The sequence below is a fragment of the Artemia sp. Qi Xiang Cuo genome, chromosome 9 (genome assembly GCF_049724085.1).
Source record: "Artemia sp. Qi Xiang Cuo chromosome 9, ASM4972408v1, whole genome shotgun sequence".
Taxonomy (NCBI): domain Eukaryota; kingdom Metazoa; phylum Arthropoda; class Branchiopoda; order Anostraca; family Artemiidae; genus Artemia; species Artemia sp. Qi Xiang Cuo.
Window position 1 is genome coordinate 46,772,645 of NC_142802.1, and position 12,413 is coordinate 46,785,057.

The 12,413-nt window shown below is 34.0% G+C and overlaps 1 protein-coding gene across 1 annotated transcript in view; it reads left to right on the forward strand.

Annotated features, from left to right (window-relative positions):
* The first annotated feature begins 6,299 nt into the window (after window positions 1-6,299).
* The window catches only part of mTTF (mitochondrial transcription termination factor), a 47,053-nt gene continuing 40,939 nt past the window's right edge, over window positions 6,300-12,413 (forward strand). Inside the window, exons 1-2 of the mRNA XM_089095001.1 lie at window positions 6,300-6,434; window positions 8,396-8,493. Of these exons, the coding sequence (XP_088951127.1) occupies window positions 6,300-6,434; window positions 8,396-8,493 (233 nt within the window). The remainder of the gene's footprint in view (window positions 6,435-8,395; window positions 8,494-12,413) is intronic.

Genomic DNA, 12,413 nt, shown 5'->3' on the forward strand with positions numbered 1-12,413 from the left:
GGCAGCTAGCCCCCCCCCCCCGCCTTCTTTTTCAAAACACATCTGATGAAAGTTTTAAGATAGACATCTTGTTAAAAATAGTTCAAAGTTCTGATAAGAAAAAATCCGGTTTCAATAGAACCCCACAGGACACAGGGGAAGGTGTTTTAAGTTATGCCCTAAGGGCATGTATGGTTCTTATGAAAGAGATGCTCGTATAAACTTCATAAAGGGCTCATTTGATTGGAAATTGAGTTCTAGTTCACTTTTTAAGAGTCAATAGAGTTAAACTATCTCCCCACGTTCTTTTTTCCCCAAACCTGTCCGCTACAAATTTTGAGATAGTTAGTGTTTTGGAAATTGTTCAAAAATTATATAACAAAAACACCCCCCAGAGCCCGGGGGATAGACGTTATAAGCGTTGTCCCGGGGGCGTATATGGTTCTTATTAAAGGGATGCTTGTGTATACTTCAGAGGGGGCTCATTTGATTGAAAATTGAAAGCTTTAGTTCAATCTTTAAGAGTCAGAAGATATCCGAGGGCAACTAGCCCCCCCACCCACACACCCATTTTCCGCAATCTCAACCGAGAAAATTTTTATAATAACTATTTCATTAAAAATAGTTCAAAGGTCAGATAAGAAAAATTACTGTGTCGAAGGAACCCACCAGGACCCGGAGGCAGGAATTATGAGTAACGCTCTAGGGGCATATATAGTTCTTATGGAAAGAATGCTCGTATAAATTTCGGAGAGGGCTCATTTGATTGGAAATTGAAAGTTCTTGTTCACTTTTTCAGAGTCAAAAGAGATCAGAGGGCAACTAGCCCCCCTCCTCTACGCCCTAAATGCATCAGATAAAAATTTGATAAATATAAAACATTTTTGATAAATACAACATTTTGTTAAAAATAATTCAAAGTTCTGATAACAAAAAAACTCCGGTGTCGACACAGCCCCCCAGGGCCCAGGGGTAGGCGTTGTAAATTATTCCCTGGGGCTATATATGGTTGTTATGGAAGGGATGTTCGTATAAACTTCGTATAAGGCTCATTTGATTGGAAATTGAAAGTTTTAATTCACTGTTTAAGAGTCAAAATTGATTGGAGGGCAGCTAGCCTCCCCCCAAACTCCATTAATTTTTTCCCAGAGGCACTTCATATAGAAGGGGTCGTCGTATAAACTTCGAAGGCGGCTCATTCGATTGGAAATCGATAGTTCTAGTGCCCTTTTTAAGAGTCAAAAGTGATCAGGACAACTAGCCACTCAATTTCAGGTAGCCATTTTGTTAAAAATTGTTCAAAGATCATATAACAAAACTCCTTTATGTTAGGTAATTTCGTTAAAAATAGTTCAACGATGAGATAAGAAAAACTTCGGTGTCGACACAGCCCCCCCCCCCCAGGGCTTGGGCTGGCAGTATAAGTGGCAATCTGGGGGCAAAAATTGTTCGTAGGGACGGTATATTCGCATAAACTTCATATAGGTTTCATTTTACTGGAAATTAAAAGTTGTAGTCCATTTTCTCAGAGTGAAAAAAGATCGGAGGGCAAATAACCCTTCCCGCCCTCCACACCTTTGGGTGTATTGGATGGACAAACCCATCTGATAAAAATTTCAGGTGATCATTTTGTTAAAAATAGTTCAACCATCAGATATTAAAACTCCAGGGTCGACACAACCCCCAGGGCCCAGGGACAGGCGTTGTAAGTTATACTCAGGGGATATATATGGTTCTTATAGAAGGGATACTCATATAAACTTCAGAGACGGCTCATTTGATTGAAAATAGAAAGTTCTAGTTCACTTTTGAAGAGTCAAAACAGACCGAAGCTTAATCTAGTCCCCCCACGCCCCTTTTCCCCAAACCCATCCGATAAAAATTTTGAGCTACCAATTTTGTGAAAAATAGTTCAAACATCAGATAATAAAAAGTCCGAGGCTGACACAAGCCTATTTTTTCCCTTTGTTATTGTTACTTTGATATCAGTTTTGATAGTTTGATGAGTATTTGAGTTTTGTAAGTTTGATTTTGAAATAAGGAATTTTTGAAAAACTTGAAATTTTTTGCAATCAAAAACGAACAAAAATTAATTTAAAAAATTTTTCTGAAAAATAAGTTTTTCAAAGAAAAGTAAAGGCCATTTTAAACTTAAGCTCAGCAGATACAAATACCTTTTTAAATTGGCGCATCAGATTTTAGGTATTTACTGTGGGGAAACGAGGCCATACCCAAACTCGTTTTTGGAGTGATTTTTGTTCGGGTCAAGCTAGATAGGTATTTTCAGTTTAAGCTCCACACGTTATGAAGTTCATTCCTTCACTCGCGTCAATGTCTACTGCATGTCAGTCTTCGTGTGTTGTTATAATAGTTTCTGTTCGTTTCAAGTTTCATTTATACTTCAATAGCAAAATATTTTTTTTCGTTTTAAGCTTGATTTTCATATTCAATCTAAGCATTACTCGCTTTAAGATCTATTTATTCATTTATATTATTACTTGTTGTATGTTTTTGCTATGATTGTTTATTTAATTTCTGTCCGTTTTAAGTTTCATTTATTCTTTAATAGTAATATCTGGTCGTTTTGAAATTTAACAGGTATTTGTATCTGCTGAGCTTAAGTTTAAAATGGCCTTTACTTTTCTTTGAAAAACTTATTTTTCGGAGTGCTTTTTTTTAATTAATTAAGTGAAAATGAAGGTACAAAAGCGCAGAAGATGAAAAGAAAGAAAAATTAAGTCATGATCACTTTCTTCTTAAGCATAGAAAGCTCTTTTGTTTAAGGAGGGAATTTAGAAGGGAAGCATTATACATTTTTTCCAAACAAATTCTTTTTGTTGTTTGGGCGATGAACAAAAGCTTGCTTTGAAAATTTAAGAAAGTGGATTTTTGATAAACTGAAATTCTTTATTAAATCCCTTGAAAAGTTTCTTTACAAAAGCTTTTTCTCAAGTTTCCTCCGTTGTTTGCATGATTTAACTATCTGTTCTTGAAAATCGGGGTAAATCTTGTAAAAAAGTTCTGCTCCATGCTCGCCCTAGGTAGAGCTTTTGCCGGGGCACCATCTCCAATAAATAAGTGAAGCATAAATAATACTTCAGCTCCATTCTCAATTCGAAGAGTGCTCTGGCCTTAAGACAATTTGGTCTTTTTAAACTACCCACCTGACAAGGTGTCTTTTGCCTGGTTACAATTCATCAAAATAAGTTCTGAATCAGTCTGAACAACGGGCATGTTTACGTTTGATCACAGCAATATATGAGGTAACCGAAAAAGACTTCAGCTCATATATTTGTTTAACTCTGCCAAATAATTTTTTAGAAACAAGAATGAACTGCGAGATGCAGAGCCGTAAGGCTGTTGCACAAAGTTACACGCACTTTAGGCAAGACCAAGTACATACTGAAGGCATGACGACGACACTGGCAGTACGGAACAAGTAAAAATGTCTTGATATGATATTTAACTCACTACCATCACCACTGACTACTATGCAAAAGGGTTGCGGGCTTAGCAGTGCAAGTTTGTATTCCTCGTGATTGAAGTTTCGAAACGTTTTTATGAGGATACTGACGAAGTGGGAAGTCAGTGTTCTCTTGATTCATTTGCTCAAGCTTCAAAAGAGTCTAGCAAGAGAATATTTGTTCAGCTAGCAAGAGAATAGCAGAACGAACCAAGTTACACTCTATATCGAAATCAAAGGATGCTTGGCAGTCATTATAATTAAAAAAAAAAAAATTCCTTGCAAGTCATGCAAGCAGATCTTTTCACTCTAGACGACATTCAAAGACGTCACAATAGGTCATACAAGTATATTTTACATTCAATCAGCTTCTTTAGATTGTATGCACATGCAATTCTTTTGTAACCAAAGATAGATGATGAGGTTGGTAAAGCGCTTGAAGCTATTTTTGAGCAAGATTGCTATAGAAAATTTATGCAGATTGAGTAATTGAATTTTTCAATTCACGAGTAGAGAAGGCATTGCAGAAATATAGTACAACGCGTCATCGCAGTCATAACCCAATGAAGGTTGCAATGGCCGAGCGATTTATTAAGGCCATCTACCTTCTCATTTCACGATATTGTACACTCAAAAACACTACCGCTTTTATTCATGATCTTGATAAAATCATGCAAATTTATAATCAACATCTCCATCTCTTTTTATCTAAGCTTAGTCTGTTTGAAGTTCATCAAGGCAACGATGACAATACACTTGACGTTTTTCTCAAACAATATTCCAATGAAAGTGTAATAAAAGAAAAAGGGAAATTTTTTGCCAGTAATACAGTTCAAATCAATTGAACTACTCATGGTTTGGAAAAGGGTTTCTGCTTATGGTCCACTGAGCTATTTAAAGTGTCAAAAGCCTTAGAGCCTAAAACCACGACGTATCGTCAGCGAGATACCAAAGATGAAGAGATTCTAGGCGGGTTTTGTGACTATAAACTTCAAATAGTCAAAAACAGTCTTGGAACCTATCAGATTGAAAAGGTATTAAAGAGTCAACCTCACATAGGCAAGATACAGTTGTCAATTTGTTGGCTCGGTGACAACTCTAATTTTGACTTTGGTTGCAATTGGACACATGCATAATGTCTGATCCTAATGGTTTCTATGTAACATTTATATCCAATAGCTCTGATTCTACATAATGATTGAATAAAAAAGTGAATTTTGGCAAACTCTCTCCCACCATCAAATTTGAAGGAAATAATGAAGTTGCCCTGGTCGATTGTATTTTTAAGAATACACATCATGTCTTGAGAAAAGAGTGGAGATATCATATAAAAGTTAGACCTCATTATGGGGAATACCTGGCTAAGAATGGGTACAACAATTTGACTCCAGTGAATACCCCTTTGCCACTATACCCTACAAAGAATATTCTCATTTGGATTGTTTTGTGCCGTGGAACCATTAGAAAAGTCTCTGCTTGTATCAATTTTGCCTTTCAATTTGAATATTCGGTGGAACAGGGAAAGATTTACATTAGATCCCCCTTTGAACATGAGAAGAGTATTCTCAGCGACAGCCTGAGAGAGGCTATTGGCTTAAAATAATATAATCAAGGGTAAAAATGCTAGCACAAGCAATGGGATGAAGCATGCCATTTTTGCAAACAATGCACCCAGCTTCTTCTCGTAAAGTTACAAATTTCTTTACGCTTTATTTGTTGATATTTCAAGAATTGTTAATAGCAAAGTTCTGATCCTACCTGTTCATAAGCAGAAAACCAACTAAGATCATATTCATCACTACAATAAAAGCCAAATCCAATATATCCCCGTAAACATTTTATATTTGTAACCCCGTCAGTTAACATTATTCACAGAATTAGGTGATCCTTTAGTAATAACAAAAGGTTTGGCTGTGATTGCAGGTTATCTTCAAGCCATTCAAGATGGTTAATAAGAAAATTATATTTGTTTTTCCTGGTATTGATTGCTATGTTGCTGCTCTTAGACCATGACAATTAGGTCATGGAATGGACTATTACAAAGGTCGATCCTCATTGTCAGGCTATGGTCTTGGCAATTGGCTTGCTAGGCTTTTAGCTCTGCACTACCCCGGCTAGAAAATACATTATGTCGACGCCACACTTTTTTTTCATATTTCATCCTCTATACACCATGATAGCGGCTCTGACAAAGATCTCGAAGAAAGTTTTCTGAAGATCTTAAATCCACTGCACGATCCCTGGGCGAGCAATTGAAATCCCAACAAAGTGGAAAAGTTTTAAAAAGGTCGAGAACCACCTTGTCATTTATCAGTCTCTATTCAGAACAAAAACACAAGATATCACTGTTGCCACAGAACAAGAACAAGAAGAAACAAAAGAAAAGGAAGTTGTTAGATCGAAAAAGGGTTTCTTCTCCAAGACACTTGTAAGAGATGGTAGATTTACTGCAAAAGGAATTCCACCTGTCAATCAGTTCATGTCTAAGTCTTTTCAATGCAGAAAATATTGATGTCAGGATAAAATATGATTACTATGAATAACTTTATCCAGAACAACCCAACCCCTCTCTGAAAATTTCAATTAATTTTTTTTTCAATGAAGGTTTTTTTTTGTGGATATGTCTTCCACGGTTATAAATTTTCATTTGACAGTTAAGAAATCTAACAATAAAATTCTGACTCTTACCGAAGGACTATCTTAAGAAAATTGTGTTTTGCACAATATGTTTAGACAATATAGTGTCTAAATAAATGGAACATTGGTGAGCACTAGCAACAATCTAACAAACTATACGAGCTACATACAGCTCATGTTGATGACTCAAAAGTCCTATAAGAAACTGAGAGGCTCGGCCATGGGATATAAATATACGAACGACATAGAGACTACGAGCGCACTTAGAGGAGCAACAACTAACGAATTATATTTGGCTGGGAAAATAAATAATGAAATATTTAATATATCCCAGTGGTTACAGCCAGATGTAAAGGTAGACATTAAATTAGTACCCACTCCATCCAATTTCATTTTGCGAAAGTTACTTGAGGACGCACCTTATGTATAAGTCGCTCTAACTTCAGCATAACTTTATGTTCGAAAACAAATGGTTATGGGTTATGTTGCTTTGGCAATTGAAAAATTTAAAGTTAAGAGGAGACAATACCAAACTGCTTGTTCCTCATACGATCACCAATCTATGAAACATTTCAGTAGGTTCACGCACCTATGCTGATTCTTGATTTATCAAAGGTGAAACATCTATAAATAGCCAAAAGCAAATTCCATTGTGTACCCTCGGATTTCCTTAACAAGTTCAAAGTGTTAACAGTGCCATTATCAGCGTTAATAGTGGTCCATCGAACATAAAGACGGGTCACTGGACAATATATTTCAAAGAATGAAATGAATAGAATTTTTAGATCCTCCAGGCCTACCATATACATTCTACACTCTTGATATCAGGACCTATATTAAAAGCAAGGTGAGATCTATTGTTCAAAACGGGAAGAGAGTGGAAGATTTGTCAACCTAAAGCTGTGGGTTCTATGCACTACTGTATGTTGTTTTCCAATGTCGTGGCTATACATACAAAGAATGTCTTAACATTTGTGTGAACAACCCTCGTCGGAATGATTTCATAGTGGAGGACACACTTTCCTAACTGTATAATATAGATTTCAGTACCCTAATAATAAAGTATTCTAATAATGTTTGTAAATTACTTCATTAATAAAAATGTGTCGACCCAAAAAATCTTTTTTCATTTTCTTGAATATATTTTATTTAGATTTCTTCTTCTACATGTAGGTGCTGATCGTTCTCGTCTTAGACAACAATTAGCGTTGTTAAATCATTTGGATTCACTTTGTTTTCGATCTTGTAGCGAATAGTATGGATTACATTTTCAACAATAGAGTGTAACTTTACTCTTATTGTATCTCTTTGTAAAATCAATGATACCTTTTGCATTCATATTGTAAAATCCAAGTGTTCCTATTTGCTGATTTGATACAATATCGCACATAAAATTTTCAACGGAACAAATACTCTCCGTAACTGCAAAAAAAATCTGTAGGCTTATAATCATAAAACTAATTGTCTTCACAACAATGACGTAGAAACCATACTCTCTTGTTGTTCCAAAATTGCATTTCGACCATGTAACTTAAATGGATTACATAATCTAAAATTTTCTTCTTATTCACCTACAATAATAAAGTTCTCACAAGACAATCAGCTACCTAATTTGTATAAACATAGTGGACATGCATGGTACATTTTTTTCACTAGTGACTCTGACGCTGGTGTTTACAACCAAACTGACGCCTCAATAAATGACTTTCTTTAACACCAAGTAGCCACTTAAGGTGATCGCCTATTAGCTCCGTATAGGGAAGCGGAGGAGTAAACTAGCGATATTAAACTAAAATATCTATCCAAAAAAACTTTCATGAAATAGAAACATTTCCATTTTCAAAAAATTGTAACAACAGAATAACATGTACATTTCATTCTTTTTTCACATAGTGACCCAACTCATTGTCTTCAATATGCTTCAAGATTACATTCAATCTATTTTGTAGTCTAGATATACGCATTAAGTTCACCTTTGCTGGGAAAAATAACTGTTTTCTTAACTTGAATATTCTCATTGATATCACATATCTACCAGACATTTCATCCAACTCCAGTGTTAGCTTACAACCCCTTGCAATTTCTATTGCAACGTTGGGAACTCTTGCCTTCATATCACTGCTATCCCCTCTATTAACTTATATTTACACTGTTATTTCTCTATAGTTTACTTATCTACTATGAAAAAATACATTAATATTCGTTACTATATCCATTCAGTCAAGGTCATTCCCCCCGTCGGAGTCGAGGATACCCACCGACAATCAATATATTGATTTCAAGACTGTTCCCACGAGAAAACAAAGCTCCGGATAGTTTGTTAGTGTGGGGGAGGGGGGGGGGAATAAAGATTGCTGGCTTTTAGTTTCTTTTGGTATTCTCATCGGTGAAAAATGGAATTTGACACTAAAAATGTACAAAAGGATTTTTTTTTGTGTAACAGGTTTGGTTGCCAAACCATTTCAAAGTGTTTGTAACACTGCTTCCCAATATTGCCTTTAAATAACATCTTTAAAAAACCGTAACGTGCTATAGGCCTAGTAATTATTTTTATATAGTAATTCTATTTTTGTAATACCTATCTTTTGAGACGTTAATAAACTTGAAAATGCTGTTGTAGCAAACCAGCTATGTCACAAGCATTGGAAATTATGTAGTATGTGGAGTTTTGACTCCAGAGAATAGCTGTCACAGGGTGTCAAAAGAATAGCCTAGATTAGGCAACTAAAAAAAAAACAGGCCAGTCATAATTAGATTAGGCTAATAAAGACGTGTTCCATCTCCCATTTTTTGCAATTGCAGTTTAGGTGTTTGTGACTTTCAGAGATAATTATATGTTTACATTGGGACAAGGTGAGCATACTCAGCTACTGGATGTCTGTTTTCATGCTCTTTACAAACACTATAGGCATAATCATCTCACATGTAAATATAGGCTAATTCAAAGCCCTTAAAAAGAACCTAAGGTGACACATAATTCTAAGAAAAATATTGAAATCACTTAGCCTCAACAGAATTATTTTTGTGAGTAGAGCTCAGCAGACCTGTTTTAAAAGAAAAAAAAAAACAGTCAATATCTACGAAATCATATTAGGCCTATTGAGTTAGGGATAAAGCGAATACACTATTTGATGTCTTTTTTTTATGCTTTTTACAAATATAATTAGCATTTCTATTGTAAACGAATTTCAGCCCCCCTATAGATGTCAATTCAGGGGTAGGGGAGGTACATCCGATATCGGCGGGGGGGGGGGGGTAATTCATTTCCGATAGAAATGCTTTTTATATTTTTAATCAGCATAAAAAAGGCATCAAATGGTGTATTCACTTTATTTGAAGCTCAATAATATCATTTGGTAAATATTGACCAAAAAAAACAAACATGATTACTATCCCACTTTTATTGTCACTGTTCATTCATGTGATATAAACATCACATGAATAGAATGTTTATTTAGGATCCATTAAGGACTTTTATCTGGATTTTTGAGTGAAATGATTATCATATTAAGAAACAGTAAAAACAGACGTCAAATAGTGTTTTCACTGGCAAATCTGTACTTTTTCACATGATTTAGCTGGGAAGAAAGTGAATACATCATTTGATTCTTTGTTGCAAGCAGGGCACTGAAACATCATGGAGAGTTGTTTAAAGGCTCATTTAAAAGATAAGTTTTCTATCTAATTAGTTTAAACTAATTTTTAGCTTTATGTCATAGCTTAGAAAATATAATAAGTTACTTTTTGGGGCCATATTCAAGCCTTTATCCGGGGGGGTACTTGGTTTGACTCTCCCTCTCACAAAAATAATGTCCAACTTGTAAAAAAGTAACCCAAATGCATATAAACAAATTTGTGATTATTTTTTTTTTGGAAACCCTCCCCTCCATCCTAAATAGAGTAACCCTATCCCCTGAAGAACATTCTGGGAACTCCCTTGGCCCCATTAACAGCTTAAAACAGAATTTGTCCCAGAAGCAATTATTATATTTGGAACAAGCATAAAATGGGCATCAAGTGATGTATACACTGTCTTCCTAGCTCAATTATATGAAAAAGTATAATATTACCTGTTCACCTTGTCCCTATGTAAGGAATTGAATTGAATGTAAATTTATCTTAAGCATTACTCAAACTCAGGACTTTGTTGAACTAGGGTTGGTAAGTGAAATTTCATGAATGAAGCTAGAGTCAAAATTATTTCTCAGTAGACATAAGGTCTTTTAAGTTCCTAATTTCACTGCTTAACTTCTCATAATTTTCTGAATCTGTTATCTTTGATAGTAGTCCTTCCTGGCTTTGGCAGATGTATCTACTAGATTTTTTGCCCCCTCCCCCTAAATTATGAAAATGCATTTATTTTCTATTTGTTGAAAAACATTTTTTTGTATACTGAAAAAAAAAAAACTACCACTCCCTAGATCTTCAAAAACACATTGAGCCTCCTCCCTAATGTTTTCTTGAATTGACACCCCCCTAGGCCTAGGCAAAATTGAGTTGAGTGAATTAAATTTTAGTAATAGATCTAAGGCCTAAATTACAATCAGGGAAGATGGTTTCAAGCTCCTGCCCTGGCTATCAGGATTGCCACCTGTAGTGCAAAAGTGCTGTTTTTGCACTATTTCAGTATGTGTAGCACTAGCATGTGCTCAGGGTTGCTATCTGTAGCACAATAGTGCTATTTTAGCACTATTAACAGTCAATTTTTTGTCTGTAGCACAGAAAATCACTATTTAGCATGCATATTTGGGCAATTGTTCCAGTTTAGGAACTGATTGTGGTGGCAAACCTGTAGGCTATACTCATTTTTGGATCTTTCTAGTCTATAAGCTGTTCAGAACAAAACACTATAATAACAAAAAAGAGTAGTATGGCACCTTTCAATTCCTTAGTCAACACTCTTTCTTATTAAAATGGTTACTACCATGAAACTTGCATCTCATCCCCTCTAATGGGACCAGTTACAGCTTAAAATAATATATATATCAAATGGTTTTCACTGCTTGATTTGTTAAATCTCTTTGTTTACACACATTTCATTCTTAACTTGATCAATAACATCAGGTCATTACAAAATAATGATTAGACTTAGATTGATATATTATTTAAAATAATTAAATCCATTGAAATTGGAAGGAAACATGAAAATCTGATTAATAGAAAGTCTGTATATTATGCAGCAAGAATCTTATTGTCATATTGTTTTCTTATAGTGTAAATTCAACCCCATTAGGTGGGGGAATAGGGTGCATTGTCACAGTAGTAACCATTATATTTTGAAAGGGTGTTGGTTAGGGAATCAAATTGTACTACTCTTTTTTTTTTTATTATAGTGTTCTTTTAGAAGTGCCCATAGTCTAGTATGGTACCCTTGTTTGCTTTTAAAGAAGCCATTGAAGATTGCATTGATGATAAGTCCTGTACCCATATCAACTTGGAAAAAAATCCCTCTAATTTTGGATTTAGGTTGGGTTTTCCTTGACTCTAGGAGAAACAATGTGGTAATTGTGTCCCAAGATTGAACTTGTGAAATAAATATTAAAACATATAAAGAGTAGCACCACTCAATTCTCTGTTCAACAGTTTCCAAATATAATGGTTGTTACTGTGACAAATGCATTTGAGCCCTGCACTCTAATGAAGCCAAGATATATATATATATATATATATATATATATATATATATATATATATATATATATATATATATATATATATATATATATATATATACATATATATATATATATATATATATATATATATATATATATATATATATATATATATATATATATATATATATATATATATATATATATATATATATATATATATATATATATATATATATATATATATATATATATATATATATATATATATATATATATATATATATATATATATATATATATATATATATATATATATATATATATATATATATATATATATATATATATATATATATATATATATATATATATATATATATATATATTTATATTTATTTCTACAAGTTCAATCTTGGGACACAATTAATACATTGTTTCTCCTAGAGTCAAGGAAAACCCAACCTAAATCCAAAATTAGAGGGATTTTTTCCAAGTTGATATGGGTACAGGGACTTATCATCATGCAATCTTCAATGGCTTCTTTAAAAGCAAACAAGGGTACCATACTAGACTATGGGCACTTCTAAAAGAACACTATAATAAAAAAAGAGTAGTACAATTTGATTCCCTAACCAACACCCTTTCAAAATATAATGGTTACTACTGTGACAATGCACCCTATTCCCCCACCTAATGGGGTTGAATTTACACTATAA